Consider the following 23,943-nt stretch of genomic DNA (forward strand, 5'->3'; position numbering starts at 1 on the left):
TTTAAAAGGAGTGGGGTTATTTCTGATGGTCAAAACAGGTCAAATAAATCTACACACAGCACTATGAAAAAAAAAAACAGACTAGTGCACACTTAGCTAAAAGAGGGGTGTGTTTTTGGATTGTGTGGTTCAGGGTTCTTGAATGCAAAATGCTAATAAAAGTAAAGTTAACGGAGCTGCAGAAGGCAATTCTCCCGAGCCGAGACCAAGGATCTGGATGATCAGTGGCTGCAGCACATCCCTCTCATTCATTAGAAAACTGTGTCACTGCGAGCTACTGGGGATACAACTAGGCTACTCTCATCTGTGCCCTCTGTCAAAAGATCCTTTCTCAGCAACGCATGACTGGAGCTCACGAAATCATTTAAAAAGCAGGTGCCGCTTGTTCTTTGAAACGTAAGCAACACAAACCACATGCTGGAGCTGGACTCTGCTCAATAACCCCAGACAAGAGGCTAAAAAAAAAAAAAAAAAAAAAAACCGCTGTAACAGAATGTTCTAGATGCTGGAGGATAAGAAGCTTAATGCCGAGAGTGATTTTTTTTTATTTTTAATGAAGCAAAGACAATGTGATGTGAAAGGATTTATTTCCTTCTCTCAGCCTGTACTACATGTGGCTGGAGCATCATGTGCTGGGATTTTTGCTCAACAAGCCGGTGCTTGTTTTTAACTGTAAGTATAGTGTGGGTGCATGTCTGTAGGAAGGAGTGTGAGGTAACCTCCAAGAGATTAGCACAGCTGCTCCGAGGTGCAAAACACAACCACAATACAATCTTATAATCTTGTTTTCTTACCTACATGTTTTTTTTTTTTTTGGGGGGGGGGGGGTTGTGTTTATTTACCCATAGGTAAAAATAACTTTTTGTTTAGTTTTTTTTTTTTTTGGGGGGGGGGGGGTTGTGTCAATTCAAACTCAGGTAAATTTAACTCTTGGTTTAGCTTTTTTTTGTTTGTTTTTTTTGTCCCATTTTGTTATGCTTTGCTCCTCTGGGCCAGCGTGGATGAGGACAGCCAGACTAAAACCAAGCTGAGACTAAATACTATAAGACCTCCTCAGTACCACTTTAAACAGCTGATTACTACAGCCACTCATAGTTACCGTCATGATTCAGGATCTGTCAGCAACTTTGAAAACATCAACAAAAGATCTCAGTATGACTTAATAAATAAACACCTCAGTAAGCACATTTTAATATTCAGTTGTTTACATATCATTTTTATGTCTACCGCCACACTCCTACTTTTGCATGGACATTTTAAATACGCTGATAATCCAAATAATCCGAGTATGAACCTGCACCATATAATAAAGGTAATGTTTTTTATCAAGACCGCTGCAGTGTGTAACTTTTATAGACAGACATTCTTTATTTTTATTTTTTATTTGTTGACACAATCACTATGTCGTGACAGTATGGTATGAAACAGATAATCTGTGTGGGGGAAAAAAAACAAGCTCCTCTGCTTTCAAGTGCTAACGAGAAACAACCAACCAGCGTGTGAGATTGTCAACCACAATCTCCACCATTTGCCCATTTGGCAGTGAGTACATGAGGATGAGTGACAGCGTTAAGACCTTCCTTCTGGCTCAGGTTGGTTATTTTTGGTTGCCGCAAAATAACAGCTCAGGGAGGAGGTGTTGGAGTTTGATCTTTTCGCAGATTATATGTCTCATGACGAACTGTCACGACATGGTGACAGTTTTCACAAATATGTAAAAAACAAAACAAAACAAAAAAAAAACATATTCTTTAGTAAAGTTACATACTGCAGCTTTAAGGCCATGTCGTGCAGACTGGGTAGCTGGAGTTATATGCTTGCCACATCAAATTGCAAAGCTTGACCAAAGAGTAAACGCTAACATGGCTTTTGTTGATTTAGAAACAGGACAATGACAATCAAGTGTCAGTGCAAACATTCTCTGGAAATGTTTTCCTTCCTTGTAGTAAAGGTTAAAAAAAAACTACGAGCCATTACGAGAGAAAGGACCACTACTATAAAGAAATAGTCAATTAAAGTTGCTATAATTTTGTAGATGCTGGTCATTTCGCCTCTTCACCATTTCATAATTTTGTGATTTTATTCAGTCTGCCTCAGATGGACATCAGAACCCAAACAAACAGAAATGGGTGCAACAAAAAAAGAGCCCTGGGGAAACCAAAAGACACTAAAGTGAAATGTGAGAATTGGGCCTTTTTATTGACTCGATTATCTCAACAATAAAAAGGAAAAATAAATTATTACTCAACGGTTTGTGTTCACAGAAAGAAAATGGTTTGTTTACAAGTATGACATTTAATTTGGATAGGACAAAATGTTGTAGAGCAGGTCCCAAAGGTTGGGGGGGGGGGACAAACTAGCAAAGGTCGAGAGACAAATGTGCAAACTAAACAATTTAGAAGGCAGGAGCCCAAATTAAAAAGGACGGATGGATAGCTATATATATTTTCTCCTCATTTAGAAAACAGCAGATCAGCAGGTAAAAAAAAAGAAGTTTTTAGGACAGATCTTTCCTCATAAGCGATCAGTTTGGTACCTGAAGCTCCATCCTGATACGTTTTCGGGTAATGTTTTGATCTGGTTTTACTTCGTGTTAGCAGAAACCGGTTGTTGTGTTCGAACAGGTTTAACCGAACTGAGGACTAAACCTGTTCAGTACATTTTAAAAAGGCTGTAAACAAAAACTGAAATTAGAGCAATATTTACACCTAAATTAGAATTGACGCAGCTAACTGTGTCAATGCAGTGGTACATTATTGTTAAAATGTTCCACTCTGTCACTGATGGGATTTTAAAAGGGAAATTCAGCTTTTCACCCAACCCTTCATTTTCTTCGTCTATTAATAATATCGAGATTTGACCATATCTGTTAAGTATTGTGACGTTTCAAAAATCATGTAAGAGGTAGACTACCTGAAAATACTTAGTAGATGGCATCATACCTATAATTATCACAGTAAATAGGTCAAAACCCGCTCGCGTTAGCTAACATAAAACAGTTCAAACTGATTGAGACTAGCCCGAAAGCTAACACTAACTTCACAAACAGACATTAGCTTCGCACAGCTTTCACAGCATGTACGTACCGGTGATTCTGGGAGAAGAGTAAATGTTTACTTTTTTTTCAGTCGTGATCTCTTCTGGAAGGGGAACCAGTGTGAATTCTTGCCATTCCGCTCCCCTCGGCTCTTCACTTCACCCCCGGCTCCGCGGCTAACGACGGTTAGCTTCGTAACGCTAGCTGGCCATGTAGCAGGAACAAATAGCCAAGATAGCTAACCGTAAACAAAGTTACTTTTACAGACAAACCGTCTAGAACACTGAATTCTTGGGGGNAAAAAAAAAACATATTCTTTAGTAAAGTTACATACTGCAGCTTTAAGGCCATGTCGTGCAGACTGGGTAGCTGGAGTTATATGCTTGCCACATCAAATTGCAAAGCTTGACCAAAGAGTAAACGCTAACATGGCTTTTGTTGATTTAGAAACAGGATAATGACAATCAAGTGTCAGTGCAAACATTCTCTGGAAATGTTTTCCTTCCTTGTAGTAAAGGTTAAAAAAAAACTACGAGCCATTACGAGAGAAAGGACCACTACTATAAAGAAATAGTCAATTAAAGTTGCTATAATTTTGTAGATGCTGGTCATTTCGCCTCTTCACCATTTCATAATTTTGTGATTTTATTCAGTCTGCCTCAGATGGACATCAGAACCCAAACAAACAGAAATGGGTGCAACAAAAAAAGAGCCCTGGGGAAACCAAAAGACACTAAAGTGAAATGTGAGAATTGGGCCTTTTTATTGACTCGATTATCTCAACAATAAAAAGGAAAAATAAATTATTACTCAACGGTTTGTGTTCACAGAAAGAAAATGGTTTGTTTACAAGTATGACATTTAATTTGGATAGGACAAAATGTTGTAGAGCAGGTCCCAAAGGTTGGGGGGGGGGGACAAACTAGCAAAGGTCGAGAGACAAATGTGCAAACTAAACAATTTAGAAGGCAGGAGCCCAAATTAAAAAGGATGGATGGATAGCTATATATATTTTCTCCTCATTTAGAAAACAGCAGATCAGCAGGTAAAAAAAAAGAAGTTTTTAGGACAGATCTTTCCTCATAAGCGATCAGTTTGGTACCTGGAGCTCCATCCTGATACGTTTTCGGGTAATGTTTTGATCTGGTTTTACTTCGTGTTAGCAGAAACCGGTTGTTGTGTTCGAACAGGTTTAACCGAACTGAGGACTAAACCTGTTCAGTACATTTTAAAAAGGCTGTAAACAAAAACTGAAATTAGAGCAATATTTACACCTAAATTAGAATTGACGCAGCTAAATGTGTCAATGCAGTGGTACATTATTGTTAAAATGTTCCACTCTGTCACTGATGGGATTTTAAAAGGGAAATTCAGCTTTTCACCCAACCCTTCATTTTCTTCGTCTATTAATAATATCGAGATTTGACCATATCTGTTAAGTATTGTGACGTTTCAAAAATCATGTAAGAGGTAGACTACCTGAAAATACTTAGTAGATGGCATCATACCTATAATTATCACAGTAAATAGGTCAAAACCCGCTCGCGTTAGCTAACATAAAACAGTTCAAACTGATTGAGACTAGCCCGAAAGCTAACACTAACTTCACAAACAGACATTAGCTTCGCACAGCTTTCACAGCATGTACGTACCGGTGATTCTGGGAGAAGAGTAAATGTTTACTTTTTTTTCAGTCGTGATCTCTTCTGGAAGGGGAACCAGTGTGAATTCTTGCCATTCCGCTCCCCTCGGCTCTTCACTTCACCCCCGGCTCCGCGGCTAACGACGGTTAGCTTCGTAACGCTAGCTGGCCATGTAGCAGGAACAAATAGCCAAGATAGCTAACCGTAAACAAAGTTACTTTTACAGACAAACCGTCTAGAACACTGAATTCTTGGGGGGAAATAAACGTCCCACCCAGCCCACCGCAGCTGAGTGGAGCCCAAGCGGATGGAGAAGTGTGGGCATGGGAGGACAGCAGTGGTATTTCTCTCTCGGTGGCTCCTCCCTGTTTCTCTGAGCTCGGTGTTTTTCCACCTCCCACTTCTGCGTTCATAAAAATCTCGGCTCATGTGAAGGACAGACAGCAGAGGACACATTACCGTACCAGAATTAAACTGGGCCCTAAGCTCCAAAAGTCACAGAACACACCGTGTGGATATTACAACTGGCAAAAAAGACGAAGAAGAAAAAAAAGAGAGATTATTTTCAGTTTCATTATGCAACCCGCTCAGATTCAGATTAATATCATATGTTCCCCGTGCAAAATAACACTGGTATTTGCTGTAAATCCTAATTCTCCAGCCTGCATGTGACTCAAATGTCACAAGACATAATGAATATGTTTTAAAAAAAAATACTGAATATATGTCTGCTGGACCCATAACCAACTGGGAATTACAGAAAACCGGTTTTAAAACACAGATGCAACTACTTTAAAAAGGTTAAAATCATTTTCAGATTCATCACATAAAGGTTATATTTTAAGAGTGTGTGGCTGTTAATTTTAATGTTATCGCAACTATTACTATGAAAATAAGATTAAATATGCCATTGACATATATGATTCTTTGGGTAATGAATTCAATTCAATATGTTTGAATTCAATATCTTCAATTCACGTTCATGGCATGAACGTTCGGGGATATTTCAATTAACTCAGACGCATCTGTAATGGCACAAAAGTCTCAGCTGTACTTTGAATGCATCAGCATGAGTAAAGGAACACTTGGCGACTAAATGCCTTAAGCAGCTGTGTGCTTTCAACATGAGTTTAAGCAGCTGAGCTCACATGTCTCAGATGAAAAAACAAAACAAAACATGAGAGCTGCACATTCAAGAGAGGAAAAAGAGAATGAATGAAGTGAGGATCCAATATTTGAAACAAAACTGAAAAAGGTACACAAAGAAGAAACCACAAAAAATATATAAAAATAGCATATTAACTAAGGAGTGAGACTGCATAAGATATTATTGTTAACCATTGATATGCTGATTCTGGTTTAATCACTGTTCAGTTTCTTTTCTGTCCTTACAATGTTGGAAACATTTAGCATTTTGGTCGCTGCATCAGGTATGAGCAAGATCTGCAGAATATCATTCAGAAAATGATGTGCAAAAATAGAACCTCTTAATGAGTCACTAATTTTCTCCAAGGTGAATCTATTCATATTTTTTAACCTATCATTTTCAAGGACCACAATGTCAGATAGCTGGGCTTGAAGTTAATCAAAATGGCCAAAGGAGAAACAGCTCATGACGCAAAAGCATGCATGGCATCTGTCAAACATAGGGGTGCTTATGTTAGCATTTGCGTAAGTCTGGTTGCTACAACCTCAATGGTATTTATTAATATTTCACAGTTGCTGCAAACAACAGGATGAGGTCTGAGGGAGCATCCAGTAAATCCAGACACAGACAAAAGCACAAGAAGCACTAAAACTCGACTCATTCACAAGCTTTCAAAAAGCCGATGCTTATTGTGTCACTGCATTCACAGTGAATTCTACAGCAAAAGAGCTGAGAAATAATGAAAAATAAAAAAATAAAAATAAAGGCAAATAACACGTTCTTCTCTTAACTGTTTTTGATATTCAAATCAAAAACAAGAACTTAAATGTAATGATAGTTTTAAATCAAGTTTACAGAGACTCATTGAGAAAACGTAACTTTACATCTTAGTGTTCATCCATGACACATTCTATAGGTTTCAGACACATTCCTACCTGTTTGACCTTTGCAAAATGCCAGAGTACTTAATGGAAGTGGAGGTGGACACTTTAGGTCAAAGGTAGCTGACGGTATTGTCAAAAGCTCCATGTAGCTTTTGACAACAACTTTTCACATTTTACACAGTAGAGAATGACTGGATGTCTGTAATTAGGAGATAGGCTTTGTTAATTTTTTTTGTGCAAAATTTAGGACTTAAAGCAGCTATTCAGTAAATTTATGCTGTTTCGTGAGATCTATATACTGTCACATGCTTTATATGATTGGTTGATTGTTTCATTTATTGACTAAAACCAGACTTTTTTGAAATCGTTTATGACGATAAACTGGAGAATGTACCAGTTTATCTCAAACAAACGAACATTATCGTTTGTTTGAGGTTCTACTGCCATCTAGTGGAGCAACAAATGAGGCCATCAATAACCTGATTGTCGGTGAAGACGAGCATGTCTTTGTAGTTGATACATTGTTAGGACAATTTTCGTTAAACATACGACGCTGTAGTGACCGGCTGCTCCTTATGGGGCCCAGAGTCCGGGCCTCATAAGAAAAAGTGATGTTTTTGGATTTGAAGTTAGGCTTAGGACCAAGGTATGAAATGAAGGTTAGGCTGGGTGAGGCATGTAGATGGTTAGATTTAGGATAAGGTCAGGGCTAGACTGTAGAAATGAATGAAAAATGAATGGAAGTCAGTGCAAAGATCCATAACAGTTTTGTCTGAAATACCCTGGTTGTCGACAGATATAGGTGTTTATAGTTTTATTTCTTAATACCAGTCTGCGGATTTTTACTGAAAAGAGTGTGCACAACTTACTTCGGCATGACAGACTGATGTACTTGAATAATTTATGTAAAATGAAACATTTCAAATAGTACTGGGACAAAGGCAGACCCCCAGGCCTCTCCTTCCTCCAGATTTGTCTGAATTTATATTGTAGCGTTTCTCAACACGTTTATGCATCTATTTTTGAAGCAACATACATTTTAGCAGCATAATTTTGAATTCAGAAGTAAAATGTCAAGAAAATATAATGTAATTCAAGCATAGCTCCGCTAGAGGGGGCTATATGAACGTATAATACAAAGACTCCGCCCTTGTGCTTTCGTCAGAGTGTTTGCGGAAGTGAACGTCTTGTCTTGTTTTGGTCGCCCCCTTTTCTATAACACTAAATCAAAACTACAACAGATAATGACCCAGATGCCCAGTCCTCCACCTGAAGAGTTGGTCAAACAATGGGAAAGGTTAGCGCGATCTAATACACCTTTCTGGCTCCATGCGCGGGTTAATAGCCTGCAGTTACCACGTTAACTCTGCGTTATTACTCTCACCTCGTCTCAATGTTCGTGCTTTGGGTTTAATTCAAAGATAAAACTGAATCCATGCCAGCCAGACCGCATAAATTACAACTGTAAAAATCAGAATTAGTATAAAATGTTTGAAATTAGAGCGTGGAATAATATAGGTGTTGAACTTTTTAAGGAAGGTGATTGGGTTCCTATTCAGTCTGAATTTTACTTTTATTCATTTATATTTTTAAATAAAAGTGTGGACAAAGGAGAACTGAGTATACAAAAGGTTCCAGACTTTTCCCTTCCCCATTTCTAAAACTAAAAAAAGGGGAAAGAAGTTATAGCTACCATTTTTCTTAGATATAAATAAATTATAAATGAGTGACAGACTGCAGTGCAAAAGAATAAATAGCCAGTGCCCTACAAATGTGTGTTTTTACAAAATTGCATTTAGACTTGAACACAAAAAGATGACATTCATTTAAAAGGTTTTGGGAATTTTTCAGAATTAAAAACAATAATTTAATTATGCAAAAAATATCACAATGTTTGTTATGTACATCAAGCCAAAGATAGTTGGTGAGAAATTCTACCAAATAGTTGCAACAAACCCAACCCAGTACATGTAAATCCTTGATGTAGCTCAATCTCCTTTAACACAGTTATTTAACAGAAAACATTATTATAGATTGAGTGTTACAGATGAGTAGTGTTAGATTTTGTGAAAACATCTGTGTGAGTGTGTGTGTGTGTGTGTGTTGCTCTGATGCAGTGAGCAGAAGCGACTCAGGCAGGAGGTGGTGGAGGAAGACACTGAGGACTGGCAGAGGAGCCCAGACTTCGCCGGCCTGGAGCGGGTCGGTGGTGTGGACCTCTCTTTTATCAAAGGGGATGAAGTCAACGCCTGCGCCCAGCTCGTGGTGCTCAGTTACCCTGATTTGAAGGTGAGCTGACCTTCATCACATAGCCTAAAACTGAACCTCGCCTCCCTCTAGTGGTGAAATAACAGAACAGCGGCAGTACAAAAAATCTTTTCTGCTCTTTTGCTTAACAGACGTGAGCTTATTTTTTTCATCAGTGCCATTCAGTTAGCAGAGGAGCTATTAAAAAAACAGCATAATATAATGAAAAACCCAGTTTATTAATATTTGCTTGGCCTTTTAAAGCTTTATATTGACCACAGCTGAAATTTTGCCTGACAGCTGCAGGCGACCTTTAAAAGCAGTCGTATTTAAAGTGTTCGCTCTTTGAGTCATCATTATTTTTAATTAGCTGCTGTTTTTATGACTTCAGAAAGCTGATGGCATGAGGGAAACACTACTCATTCTTCCAGCTGGGATATTCGCTTGGTGTCTAGAGTGACATATAGTTTAAAAGGCTTCGTAATGTCTACCAGGCCATTTGTCTTCATCATCCAATGCCAAAACCTGTAAGGCGATCAATTCAGTTCGTCCTATTTTATTGTAATTTTATGGCATACTAAACAACTCCGGACAGTTTTACTCTGAGATCTATAAAAATGTAAGTGGAGTGAAGTACATAATAACAACAACTGAGTCAGTGACTCCATGGAATTGATTGTTTTTCCCTAGATAGGAAACTTTTTAACACTTTTAGCAATAATTTGAACTTAACTGCACTGCTTTACAGCTAGGATTATATTGGAGTGCATCTAATTGGATGTTTATTTGATTACAATGGCACTCAACACACACTCCTTTTAAAATGGCAGGTTTTTGTCAGGTAAAAAAAACAACAACAAAAAAACATGAGGTGGACAAAAAAAACAAAAACAAAAAAAAAAAATTTTTTTCTAAAAACAATGTGATATTTAACCCCACCACCCACTGGTACTTCAACAAGGCATCCTTTTAATTAATTTTCCAGATTCAGTCTTTTTAAGATCATACATTCCATGAGGTTTAGTCAATCTGTCTTATCGGAAATAAAGTTTAGCCGTTACAGTTTCTCTATACATTTTTCAGCTTTTTGTTTTGTTTACATTTCTTTATTTTTTTTGTTGTCAAATGGTACAAAATACAAGGATTTTTGGAAAGATAATCTGAAATTGTATATTTACACCACAAATCCCAAACATAGTGATCAGGGGATGTATGCTCTTTTGAGAGCCACTGTATACTGCGTGTGCACCTGTTTAATTATCCCAAATGTTTGACACCGAACCCATGAAGGAAAGCTTCTGATCAAGATGTTATGTTAAAATTATCCTAAGTTTTCTGCTTTCTTAACAAATCTAGTGCTACAAACTGTTTGTGCCACACGAACTCAAACTGATCACTGGTAAGGAATAAAAAAATAAAAAAAAGAAACCATTTATTGTGCAGTTTGTAACACATCCTACCCTAACACAACACAAATATTTCCTGAAAGCCAGCTGGTACTTTCAAAGGCGTACATTTTTTGACAGTTTGTCAAGAAACCAATCGTGTGTTGACGTTCCGTTCACTAGTTTCTGTGCCCAATCACCAGCTTTTCAAAGTCTTAATTTGCAGCATCTGCTGTTTACTTTGAAGGAAGGTGATTTAGGCCTGACCTTATAGCATCTGAGGCGCAACAGTAAAGTATTTTTAGAGTGACCAGAGAGCTGTGACAGCTTGTGCTCCAGAGAGATGCAGGTTCTGGTCTCCTGAACCCTGCTGATTATCTGCAGGATCCCAGGAAGGTCATCATGGGAGAATCGGTCACCTGTGACATTGCTGCTTAAAATAGACAAAAGATTCAAGCAGTGTGCTTAAAGCATATGTGTGCTTAGTGACAGACTTTATAAGCTAGTATTTCTAAATGTTCATCATTTAGCACGTAGCTGACCCCAAGGTGTAAGGTAACAATCTAGTTGCCCGAACTCTTTCATGCTTTGTTTGTTTTGAATAATTCACTTTATTAATCTGGAATATCGTCGTTGAGATAAAATTCAGTTCTACTCTACACAAAGTCCAACAAAAACAGTGAAATTCACACAAGTTTCAGTGTCTTTGCTGAAAAGCGTCCACCATAGAATAATACTGCCATCACCATGTCTCACTGTGAGCAATGCCTGTTGCCTTCCAGGAGCATTTTGCATGTAAGTCAAAAACAACTTTCATTTTGATCTCATCTGACCTGATCAGCTTCTTCTACATGTTTGCTGTGTCTCATACATGGCAGATTCTTGTTGCCTTCTTTCAACAACGGTGTTATTCTTGTCAATTCTCCGCAAAGGCCAGGTTTGTTTAGGACAAACAATGCTGCAGTTGTCCTCTGGAGAGATTTTCCCACTTGAGCTGCGAGCCCTTTTCCTTCAACTTGAACAGCCGCTCAACTCTGTGTTGGTCGATAAAAATAAAATCCTAATAAAGCATAACAAGAACGTCATCTTAGACTGTTTCATAATTTAAAACACAAAATGACATCTGAAGTTATATCTCACTCGGTGTGCTCGCCGCCTCATCGTTTTTAGTGTTTAGATTTTTCTACTGCTGCGTTTTAAGAAATTGAAAGTTAAAGTAAACGCAGAGAGGCAACACTTTTGTTTCTTGCAACATGCATACATGAATATATATACACATCTATATGTATATCTATATGTATATATATATATGTTTTTTTTAATAAAGCTGCATGATGTTTTGTAAAAGCTTGAACAAAATAAAAAATAAAAAGGTGTGATAGAGGTTAACTGGTTTTTAATGAAACCCAAACAAGCAACAATAAATCTGAAAAGCATTTAATGCTGAGCAGATTATTATTATATTGATTATGTAGAGTTATGTTTTAGAGATTGAGGATTGTTTTTATTGAACAAAGGTCTGAACAGTTCCAGCAATGAGGTGATAGAAGATTTATAAAGACTTATAAAATATATGCCGGTACTTACAGTTATTCTTAAACATATATATTTTTTTTATTTCGCACAACTTGTGGCAGTAAGATGTTTACATAAGTGCGACTGCATCCTAAACCGTAGAGGTGGATTAAACTGGAACACCTGGATCCAGACAGCATCGCTCCATCTCTCTTTTAGGACACTGTACTGGTGTTCGAAAACCCAGTGCAGTGAACTGACTGGTTTCTGCTCTTTCCTCTGAGGTTCTGTATGAAGACAGTCGCATGGTGACCCTGACGGCCCCCTACGTCTCGGGCTTCCTGGCCTTCAGGGAAACCCCTTTCCTCCTGGAGGCGCTGCAGCGACTGGAGACCAGCCAGCCGACACTTGTGCCTCAGGTCTGTGTCCAAAGAGGGAAGAAAGACGAGTCTGAATTCTGTTCTGGATTAAACAGGGAGCCACAATGTGAGTCGCTGAATTAGTTTTAAAATAATTATCCTCATCTCTGCCAGATCTGATGCAACAAGTCAGATGTACCCGCAATAATTAAACTCATTTTTACTTCTCTTTAAGCAGCCTCTAATTAGGTCCTGTATTACCCAGGTTCAGCTCGGTTCACTTCAAACACATTAGATCAAGTAGAGCGTTTCTGACAAAGCTCCTCTGTTCTCCCTCTCACTGTTCCTCCATGTGTCGTCTCTAAGTCATCCCCACCCACACGCTTCTGTTTGTCACAGCCCACACGCCTCCTCCTCTTCCTCCCCCTCTGTCTCGCCATCCCCACGCAAGAAAATGTGTAGAAACGGTCAGAGTTTCTCTCATACACACACACACGCACGCACGCACGCACGCACGCACGCACACACACACAAACTGATTTACTTCTACTGACATTTAGCATGGGCACACACACGCTCCGTCCCTGCCCGTTTATCTGCAACCTTTCAGAGAAACAGCTGCATCGTCTCTTCTGGACTCAAACATTCATTGGTGTGTTGGAGTGGGAAAATCTCAAGCTCACAGGTTTCCCTAACGCGTCTGAGTTTTCCAACAAAGGGAGTTAAACTAAAAATAGATGGAAGGAAATTTTGAAGTGGACATCTCAAACTGTTTAGGGGAGTAGGTGATGGATTAAGACTCGCTTATGGCTGCCTTTATCATTATTATTACTCCAGTCAAGCTGATATTTTATAGTAAATGTTCTGTTTCCTTTCAACAGGTGGTGTTTGTGGATGGGAATGGTCTTTTCCACTACAGAGGTACATCTTCACTAATATTTTTATGGATTTTAAAGGATATTTAATGTAACTGTGCTAATACGTGTTAAAGGGTCAATTTCCTATAGATAGAAAAACTGTGGACTGATTTAAGAAGAAGAGAGCAAAAGAAAGGAGGCACCATATTGAATAATTCAAAGAAAATGATTCAAAGAAAGTCGTTCTCTCTGTATTCTCCAACCTTATGAAATTGTAGAGGCTGGGTGTGCATGGTCAGCTTTTACTGACAATTTAAGGCCCGGTCTTCATTTGGTCCAGGAATATATTTTGAAAATGTTTTTTTTTTAGCCTGTAGGACAGTTTTTCTTCCTCATCAAACACTACTTTTTTTTTTTTTTTTTAAATCTGTGTTCTGTGTGCAAAGTCCACTACTCTTCACTATGAAAAAACAAAAGCAATGTTTTTTTTATCCGTTACAGAGTTCGGCGTGGCGTGTCATCTTGGGGTGCTGTCAGGTCTTCCCTGTGTGGGCGTGGCTAAGAACCTGCTCCAGGTGCAGGGGGTGCTTAAAGACGAGGAACACCAATCACAAGTGAGACCACCAAATGATTTTTAACTCATGTAATGATTATGAATGATCAAAAGACTCACTGTATGTTTTGGCATGAGAAATTATGTGTTCTGATTGTAGCACGCAACACATAATTTGTGTGTTGCGTGCTACACACAACACACGGAATTTAAAATTGTTTAAAATCTGAACAATTTTAAATCTTCAAAATTGACCCTACTTCATTTATACATTTTTTTCACTTAAAATATACTTCCTAATTTAAGAATTTAAGGAACCACTAGAGATTGAACCCTAATAAAAACCAGTCCCTTGTTGCACGATTTGCTTCTTACAGAGGGTGCGGACCCTCGGATAATGAGAAACAGTGGCTTTCCGGAGACATGGACTGTGTTGAAGTTTGAAACAACTAAACCTGATATTACCCAATTGCTAACATTTGGCTGTGATGTATGTAAAGCTGTAAACAACCATCCCCCACTGCGAAGAGTGCCAAGCGGAGTAGGGTCACAAAATGTTTGCAATAAAAAGTCTTAAACATTCCTCTTGCTCCAACTTCAATCGCTCAATATTTGGGAGCGTGGCCAACTTGAACTGAATGGCTTCGTTCACTTCCTCCGCTGCCATTTCCAAACTACATCTATAGGCAGACTACAATTCCAAAACAGCACAGAAATCCAGCTTCGTCTTTCACAGCTCCTCCTTCTGCTCGCTGATTTGCTTGGCAGAAATGCATCCTACGAAATTGAGCTGAATGGGAGAAATCCCAGACCGAGCAATGAAGGGAGATGAGAATCAAGTAGAACTGCATAGGAAGGCGATGGCCAGGCTTTGATCAAAGTGAATTAGTGTAAAGCTCATCAATGTAATATTTGCTTGAAACACTTACATTTTTTGTGGGGTTTGAAATGCAGAAAAAAAAAAATTAGGTCTCTAATTTGGATTTTTTTAAAATACTAACCACAAATAGCTTTTTTGTGCTTCATTTCCTGTGTCTGTATTAGCTCAATTTGCTTCTCATTTAAAAGAGCTTCAGTCCTTGACTGAAAGTTTGAAAGAGTGATTAGTTTATGTTATTCTGACTTGTTTCTCACTGCAAATGTCAGAGAGGGGCAAAGCAACAGACACAGTTTGTTTTTTTTGTGTGTGTTTCCTGAACTCACATCCACGCGTTTCTGTTTGCCGGAAGAGTGTGTTTATGTTCGGCTTTGACAGTGTGACAAGTCCTTGTTGTGTAGCTAATGCTAATGAGATGCTGTGAATACAAATCAAGCTGGAACAAATACCTTTTGGTCCAAGTGTGCTTCTGGGACTGCAAAACCTGGATTTGATTAATATGCAAATGTTCATTTTGTTCCAGTCTGGCGCCTCGGTGACCTAGAGGAGGAGGGACAAGAACAAATTAAAGTCAAAAATCTACCTGATGGACAAACATTCTGTGGCAGTCAGAGAAAAAAAAAAAAGTACATTTTAGAGGTGTAACGGCACACATTCGGACCAAAAATATCCGTTACTGTCACGTTGGTTCAGTACGCACATTTACCAGACAATTACAGCATTGTTTATACCTGAACACATGCAGAATGTTTATGCTCTCAACTAAGTGTGCAATGCAACTTTCTGCAGCTCAGCTTTAAGCTGTCACTAAACTCTGCTATTTGGGAACTATGAGGTTCTTCACGCTGCTACAGAAAAAATGTTAAACCGAACCAACAGAGCTTTATATCAGTATTTGTTTTTTTTTTTTTCAACAGCAATAAGGCTCAGTAGTTCGGTCCTTGATTCTCCTCCATTAATAAATGGAGCAGTGTGTATACGAGCATGATTGACAATGATAAGACCTTCCTCCAGGCTTTGATTGGCTGTCCATGCGGTCCATTTCTGCAGATGGCAGTAGGACCACAGATTACCTGTGTCATAGCACAGTGACAGTTTCAATAAGTATGTAAAAAACTGATTTTTTTTTTATTATAAAAGTTACATACTGCAACTGTAAGTGAATAACTCACCTGAAACTCAATGTGTTTATTTATATTTTGCAAACATCGGTTAAGGTCCAAATCCAGCTGCCTACAGCATTACCAGTACTGAACGCTACACAGTTCATTTTCCAACTGGAAGGGAAATTTTGGTTCAAGTATCAAATCCTTTGCAGCCTCTGACTTCTTGTCTTGTAAGACTTCTTTTAGTTTTATCCGTCTTCCAGTTTATGCACATCGGCATCTTTGTCCCTGCTGAAGAAAGGCATCCCCGAAGTTGTGCTGTTTTGAGGTGATGTGCAATGTTAGTTTTCTTCTACTGATAAGGACAAAAATTTAAATTTTCTATTGAAGACATATTTGATCCACTGCTGAGTCCATTTGGATGCAACACACATACACACACACACACACACACACACACACACACACACACACTGCTTATGCCTAAAACACTCAAGTGGCATTGTAACATGCTAATTGAATTCTCTGAAGGAGAATCTCTATCTCCCTCAATTAGTGTCTGTTGCTTTGGCATCATAAATATCCCATCTCCACCACCGGGAGGAATCTGATCTTTATGTACACAGATCAGGGTCTCCCCAGAGGATAAAGTCACACACATCCACCCATTGAACGTCTGTACAAAAACCAGCTAGCTTCTCTTTTATTGTCAGTCTCCTGTCCAGATTGGAAATGGGACTGAAAAAACGAGCTGTTTAGAAACTAAATGAACCACTGCGGGATCTCAGATACACATTTAAAAATCTGTGCTGCACAGTTATTAAGATGTAAGAGTAAGACAACATCCCCAATAGACAGAAATAGTTCATCCAGACTATTTATTTAGTTCCATATCAGACTTTTAAAATGACTTAAAGTTAAAACATAGCAGGACAGAATTGACATATTTAACAAATCTTCATTTGTCCAACTGTCTCAATGCTGTGATAGTTTAACACCAGAGAATTTTGTTGCACCTTTATGTTAATTTTTGGCCAGAAAGTAATTTTTCCTTGTCATATTTTTACTGAGCTATTTTTGCTCTGTAAAATAGCCTCTATTCCAGATTCTCTCAATCTGTGGATCATGCCTCTTGAAGAGCTCTGACTCGAGAGTTTATTTGTTGTTTTGAGCTGGTAGTGAGTGAGTGTTCAGCATCTGACATCAAGTTAAACATTATGTAATGCAGCAAATGTTGTAGGATACCCGCTACATCGCACAGATGGTTCTTATTTCTATCTACCTCAAAATTGATCTCAGAATTGATCTCAAATCATCCAAATCATCCCTCCCCTCCCAAAAAATAAACAAAAAACATTTAATCTATCTGTTGAAACAAATGACATATAAAATTAAGTAGTTTTGGAAAAGAAAATGTTTTCTTTTTTCAGGAATAAACAAAGGTCCACTTCAGTTGCTATTTTTCTGTCAAACTAAATAAATAGCCGCAAGTGTCCATTAATTGTCCTTATTTAGGTGTCTTATCCTGTTTTCCATTTATTTATATCTCCATGTGGTGCTTCTGAGCTGTTATGAAGGCATTTTCTTATAGCTTGCTTGGAGGCAAATCATGTTGAAAGATCGTAGATTTTCAATAAAGTGAAAGATGTAGACATTTTTGTTTTCTTTCATCCACAGCCTCTAGTTTATCCTTCCTGTCTCTGCCTTCTTTCCAATCGTATCTTCTTCGTCTCTCTTCTTCTCCCCCGACCTCTCATTGGTAACCTAGGTGTGACTTAAATCGGTGTGTTATTGATGACCTCATCTGTATTTCTGACTTCTGCTCTTTTCTGGCGTTCTGTCCTCCTCTTGAGTCGGAGGAAGCAGGCCGGCCTCTATCTCACACACGGTTGGACTCGTCCCAGCTTGGATTGGATGCTCCGTGCGGCCGTCCTCCTGCTGGCTGCTTGCTGTAATCAGTCATAGTGGAGCAGACACTCCATCCATCACGGAGGCTAAACTCCCTTCATTGCTCTGGCCCCGTAACACACAGTGCACCTGTCAACAGCAGCCCGCATCGCTACGCCTGACTTTGCCCTGTCTCTTTGACTGTTCGAGCAAAACTTTAGCTGGAACAGAGGTCGGATTTAAGTCCCATCATTCTGAGGTTTTTTTTTGTGTCATTCTTTGCAAAAACATTCAAAAAAGTATTTTAGAGGTCTTTATTTAGGCTCTTTTAAATTCTGAAAAGGGGATGTTGACTGAATTTGGCTCTGGAATAAATTTCTTTTTGGAGTTCAAAAGGAAGCCGGGACGACGTTATTTGCTGGCTAAATGAAAAGGAAGCTGTTAAATATTTGCTCTGCAGTGCAAACAGTGATTTCCTTCTAGGACAATATCAGCTATAAAACATCTGAATTAATGCCTAAAAAATATTTTATGTTATTTGTATTTTATTTTCCCTATGTGATTTTATTTGTTGATAGATATACTTGCATTTAGGTGTTTAACTGTTCCAGAAAGACGATCAACGCCCTATTTAGCAAATCAAGTTCAGTTTATATCTTTAGCGTATTTCTCAGATGAGCGTCAGGGAGAGCTTCAAAGTTGATATGAATAAAACTGTAATCTGTATCATAAAAATAAAAACTGCTACAGGTGTGGAAAACAATGTAGCAGAAAATGAGGTTAAACACTTGAACCCTGTAAAAGCCTGGTTTCAGCTGCACATGAACGTCAGGTCACTTGGAGGTTACAGGGAAAAAAAGCCCGCAGAGTCATTTCTCCCGCTTTCTGAGTTCACTGTGTCTTTCACTAAGCTGCTATTTGTTATGTCATGTTGTACATGTCTTTTGACTTTGATTTCTGTCTCTTTGCCTCTGCAGATTGCTGCTCTGCAAAAAGGAGGAGACAGCTTCCCACTCACCGCCGCCTCGGGCAAAGTGCTCGGAAAGGTGCGTCAGAGGACAAACAAACTGAAAAAAAAAGAAAAGAAAATATAGAAGCTTTCAACTAAAGTAATGCTTTGTTGCAGGTTCACTTCAAAACACAGCCACCCAGTTGAAAGTCAAATTACTTTAGGGATGATCAACGTCGCAGAGAGATGGCTGCTGAACATTTACGGGAGATATTTGTTCTTTATTTTCAGGCGCTGAGAAGCTGCGACAAGAGCTCCAAGCCTGTTTACGTCTCCGTGGGTCACAGAATCAGCCTGGACGCCGCTGTCCGCCTGACACACTTGTGCTGCCGCTACCGGGTACCTGAGCCCATCAGACAGGTACCCTGTGCACAAACACTGCAGGGGTTAGCCAGGTCTGACACGTCACAGCGACATGCCTTGCTGTAAGCGCGCCAAACTGCTCAGTTGTGAGGCAGAACGCTGCTTCGGCGGGCACGTCTTGCTCATTTCTTGTGTAACGGCGTGCCGCTGAGAGGGGAGGCGGTGTGAGCGTCACGCTGTGCCGAGCTTTTCAGTAGCAGGGCCTGGGAGGCTTGTAGAAGAGGAAGGAGCGTGTGTGCTCAACATCCCCAGTCCCGTGTGGATCTTTTACACTCCACCACAAATACACAGATTGTGCTAACACTCTGAGACAATAAGATCCCACGTTACAGGGGCGAGTGCGACATGATACGGAGAGCTATTCTGGCTCCAATGCTGAGAGCTTAGCACACTTCAGACCTGGTGACTTGCTGAGATAAATGAACTTCTCCATAATTTCTTGTTATTTGAGAACGGATGCCTCGTCGACTACAGGTCCCTTTTCTGCCGCGTTTTGGGCGTTTTAAGCTTCTGGCTGCAGCTCCCTGTTGTGGTCTTGGTTTAGGAGAGCCTCTGCCGGAAGGGGAGAGGCGAAATGTGTTTCTACACCGCTGCTGTGTGAATTTGTGGTCCAACTTGGGGAGATGAAAATGGCTCTGTATTGATTTTGACGCGAATGAGCAGCATCAAACTGTTGATTGTAAAAGTAATCTCACTGGTAAAGTCAGCCACGTTTTTATTCAAAATAGTTTGAGTGTTTGAAAAGACAAAGGGTTATCAATTAGGTTCATGAAAATGTACTAACTGGCAAATTTAAATTGTAAATAAAAAAAAACATATAGTTGCCTTTTTCTTAGATTGGATATAATTTATCAACTGTCTGGTGTTGCACAGGTGATTTTGTTTAAAATAGCCATTAGTTTAAACTGTATAATTTCACTGAACTGCAATTATCAGTTGAATTTTCAAAAAAATGTTTTAGTCTGATAATCTGCAGTAAATTTTGGACTTATTTATTTTTTACAGGAGTGACAACAGATTCATCTCAACAGCAGCTACGTTTTCAGCAACATACACAACTTTTTTCTATCCAAATTTAAATATTTTTAATATTCTGCAGTCATTATTTAGACATGCTGAAACGTACCAAATGTAAATCTATGCATCAAGTTGGAGATTTATTTTAAGTGTCAACAAAAGGTTTACGAAGAGGAAACTTAAATTGAATTGCTGCCTGCTGGTGGCAGTTAAGATGCTTAGGACTTTTTTTAAAGTGTTTTCTCCATACTGCCTAGTTCAAAGCGAGTTGATCTCCTGCCCAGTGAATCCTGGGACCCCTATAATGTTGTGTACAAGCAGTAAATGAGCCATAATAGTTTTGGCCAGATTTGACCCAAAAACACACACACAGTTAAAAGTCTCTGCATTTTACTAAACAAAACCCTCAAAGAGCTGCTGTTCGTATGAAAAGTAAACGACTTGCCAAGGTTCATCCCAGCCTCCTCAGGCTGTTTCTCTGTGTGCCACTAGGTTGTGCTCTGCTTCTGCTGTTTTCACACAGGAAACACGAGTTGAAGCACACAGCTCAGAATCGTGCGTGGCTCTTTTATTTATTTTTTATTTTTTCCAAGTGGAGCTGCAGTAGTAGCCCCCGCCCCCCCCCATCGCTCCCACACATACAACCACCACCAAAACGATAGGGAGGGTTTATCTCATCAGATGTAAACATCAGAGAAGAGTCGGGGACATTTTCACCTTCCTCCATCCGACCACTAGTGGCCCCGTCTTTAACTTTTCTGTGTCCAGCTGTTTCTCTGTTTGACACAATCTTTTTTTTTTTTTTTTTTTTCCCCTGCCTCTTATGTTTCTGTTCCAACTGATTTCAAAGAAAATAAACACCAGGACGGATCCGGCTAAGACGAGTGCTGAGGTCACGCTCGAGTTTGTGTCACATTTTAGTTCTTCGGCATTTTTCAAAGCTCAGTCACAACACTTCAATACAAATGCTGGAACCTTCCAAGGAAAAATAACAGGCTGAGAGAGCTCCCCTTGTGTGCTGACGCTTACTTTTATGCATCTTTATGTTGTCAGATATAGCATTGTGGTTCATCACAAGGTTATGCACAGCAGAGCCCCATAGGTTGTTAGATAAGTCAGTGAAGCCGGAGCGGATCCTGCTTGAACTTCTGCAGGGGTGTGTAAGAGGAATGGAAGGCTTTTGCATGGGGAGAAATATAAAAATAAACTGTTTTTTATTTAGTAATCTTTATATTTTCATGCAGATTTGATGGCTTTACTAGGAGGACTGACAGCATTTGCGTTTTGTTTTTTTTAGTTGTTCTTTTAGTTGGCTACAGGTCTTACAGCTGTTCATTTGGATGCAATCATGCATCCTCACATCATTTCATTTTCATCCAAATTTCACTTGATCCTCCACTAAGAAGTCTATATTTGCTAGTTTGGTTTTGTTTACAAATGTGTTTCGGAAATAAAATATCTTAATATTGTTGCCCTGATTTATTTTTTTACAAGATCCATAAATGTATAACAAGATTGATTTTTTTCAATGCCTTAACCAAATTCCTACCAGCTCCAGGTTTGTTAAATCTGAATTAAACACTGGGGATGGAGAGACGTGGGGAGAGCAGTGACTGAAATGAAAAGTTGCTGCATTTAGCAACAAAATGGCGCCACGTTAGTGTGATTTAGCAAACCGCTCTGCTGTAATGTTATTTTTTAAATTATTCATGAACAGAGGCGACGTTATATCACGTGTACTTATGAGATCATAAAGAAGAAATTTGGTATTTTAGTGAATGCAGTCATGAACTTACGACCGCAGCATTTTTCAACTGTTTTAAACACGTTTTTATTCAAGATTAGGATCGAATCCAGCCTGCAAGCATCATTGAAAGCTCCAGATGAATTTCTAGACCTACCACCAGTCAGCTAAAATCCTGCTGTGACATAGTGATTTGTGGACTTGTGGAGTCATTTATTTATTAAATCTGGGATTTTATCATTTATTTAAAGTTCGTGTGTACATCTAGTTCAGAGGTCTGCAGCCTTTACAACCAAAAGGGCCATTTTGCTCTCAGGACAGCCAAATAAAACAAATTTAGACCAGCGAACGTCACACATGAAAAACGGGACATTTTTAAACAAATATCTACTTTAAAGTGCCAATGTTTTATTTATATTTTTAGGATTAAAAGAACATAAAAGATGATTAATTTTTTAAAGAAAAAAAATACATAAGTTCCAACCTAATGACTAGGAAAACATATCACAAAACATATTACTGGCACTTTTAATGTCTTTATTTGTGGAAAATCAATGCAGATATTGCAGACATTTTCTGGTTCCTTTTAACTTTTAGGTAATGTTATTGTGGAAGGTCCAAAGAGCAACTTGGAGCCACAGGTTTCACACCGCTGATTTAGTTTCTAACCAAAAATTAGATTGTTGTACAAAATAAGCATCCACCCATCCCTCCATCTGCACAACAGTCTATTATGTTATAAAATTATACTGTTTTGAGACTTTTTAAGCTTATATCTTGAGTTTTATGAAAAGATTATGAATCTTTTTCCTCCAATATTCTGTTATCATACAGTTTCTCATGCAGGACTTTATTTGATTTATTTGTATGAAATTATGCAAATGCCTTTATTTGAATAATGTATTCATATCTTATCAAGGTTGTGAGCAGGTAATGTTCCTTCTTTGCATTGAGGATATTTCACATTCGGAATGATTCTAGATGAATAGCAGGAAAAAAAATAACTAAATAACTTTTTTTTTAAATCTCTCTCCTTTTTCTAATAAATTCCTCTCACCCCAGAATAAGATAAACCCGACCATCCACGGCTGGAGGGATTCAGAAAGTTGAAAGGGAAAGATGACATCATGGTGTTAGTCTGCAGTGAAGGCTGATGTGTGAATGCACTGCAGCAGAATATAGAGGATCCACTAAAAACACTCACTCACACACATGCGGGGAGCCAATTCACACCCCGTCTCAGTTGTGCTCCCCCACCCCATTAAATTCTCACACTACCTCGGCGTCTCACGCTTGAACATGTGAGGGACGTTAAAGACAAGCAGACATCTGCCTCGGCCAGAACCTCTGCATTCGTCACGGCAGCGAGAGTAACAAGTGGAGGGGCAGACAGGGGGAAGCTCGCATCGTGTCAGATCTAAAGTGATGAGTCGAAACGCCTCGGAACTCTGCAGCGTCTCGGCGTCATCAAGCGACGTTATGTTGCCATCATGCGAGGCGTGACTCACTTACCGTGTGATTTGTGAATGCAATTAGCCAAACTGATGTGAAGCCCTGTTGTGTTGTTTCTATAGATAACCTTATAGGGACAGATTTACTACCAACCCTGAAAAAGCACAGTTCGCAGTGTTTTTTTTTTTTTTATTAGTGAAAAGCCTTCTGTTTGCTACACGACTATGTTCCTCTACACAAAGTGCACCATTTTGTTCATAATTTAGCCAGGATGTTGGACCTAATCTCTATCCGGAATTACATCTGATTGATTGTATTAATCGATTAACACGATAGCAGTCAAACAATTGGGTAAGAGTTTTCACGAATTGTGGAGATACTAAATCACGCAAATGCTCAAACTGCTGCCTAAAATCTTAAGACAAAAGAAAAAAAGTTACAAGTGTTTGCGTTTCAGCTGCTGAATCACAACCAGGAGCAGGGCAGAGCTTCAAAATGCAAACGAAGGACACTGGGAAAAGAGAAAAAAAACAAAAAAAAGAACAAACGCCAAGCTTATTATTGTAAGCTGCATGCAGGCTGTTCATCAAAAATGTAATTAAAGACCAACAGCCTCCAAAGAAATCCACAAAATAGAATTAGAAGCACGAAGAAAGGACTCATTGGTGAGAAGCCCAAAAATTAGTTTTAGACAATTCCAGTCTAAAACTACCTCTGTCTGATGAAGATGGCTTCATGAAGGACATTCAGAGTCTGGAACTGACAGTTTTTCATCAAACAGCTTCCAGTGGTAAACTGGTTTTTGCTTTGCACCAGCTGTTTGTGTTTCTATCGCTGCAGGTTCTAGCAATGCACCGGTTC

General features: G+C 39.0%; 2 protein-coding genes across 7 annotated transcripts in view; one reads left to right on the top strand and one right to left on the bottom strand.

Moving 5' to 3' along the window:
• LOC103133142 (SEC14-like protein 1) overlaps positions 1-5,039 on the bottom strand; it is a 33,232-nt gene extending 28,193 nt beyond the window's left edge. The window contains exon 1 of one of the 3 annotated variants that reach the window (XM_007544936.2): positions 4,690-5,039. The gene's annotated coding sequence lies outside the window, so the exon portion shown is untranslated. Of the gene's footprint in view, positions 1-3,086; positions 3,336-4,689 lie in introns of those variants that run through there. The other 2 variants (XM_007544949.2, XM_007544918.2) reach the window with 2 other exon arrangements.
• A 2,844-nt stretch (positions 5,040-7,883) lies between these two features.
• Positions 7,884-23,943, top strand: part of LOC103133186 (endonuclease V) — a 65,072-nt gene continuing 49,012 nt past the window's right edge. For all 4 annotated transcript variants that reach the window (XR_001660931.1, XM_016667348.1, XM_007544962.2 and 1 more), the window contains exons 1-7: positions 7,884-8,008; positions 8,829-9,000; positions 12,143-12,277; positions 13,099-13,138; positions 13,576-13,688; positions 18,475-18,543; positions 18,738-18,866. Coding sequence is in view for 3 of the 4 variants with exons in the window: in XM_016667348.1 (XP_016522834.1) it covers positions 7,956-8,008; positions 8,829-9,000; positions 12,143-12,277; positions 13,099-13,138; positions 13,576-13,688; positions 18,475-18,543; positions 18,738-18,866 (711 nt within the window). In the remaining variant the exon portion in view is untranslated. The remainder of the gene's footprint in view (positions 8,009-8,828; positions 9,001-12,142; positions 12,278-13,098; positions 13,139-13,575; positions 13,689-18,474; positions 18,544-18,737; positions 18,867-23,943) is intronic.

Source organism: Poecilia formosa, unplaced genomic scaffold (assembly GCF_000485575.1).
Source record: "Poecilia formosa unplaced genomic scaffold, Poecilia_formosa-5.1.2 Scaffold11, whole genome shotgun sequence".
Lineage (NCBI taxonomy): Eukaryota > Metazoa > Chordata > Actinopteri > Cyprinodontiformes > Poeciliidae > Poecilia > Poecilia formosa.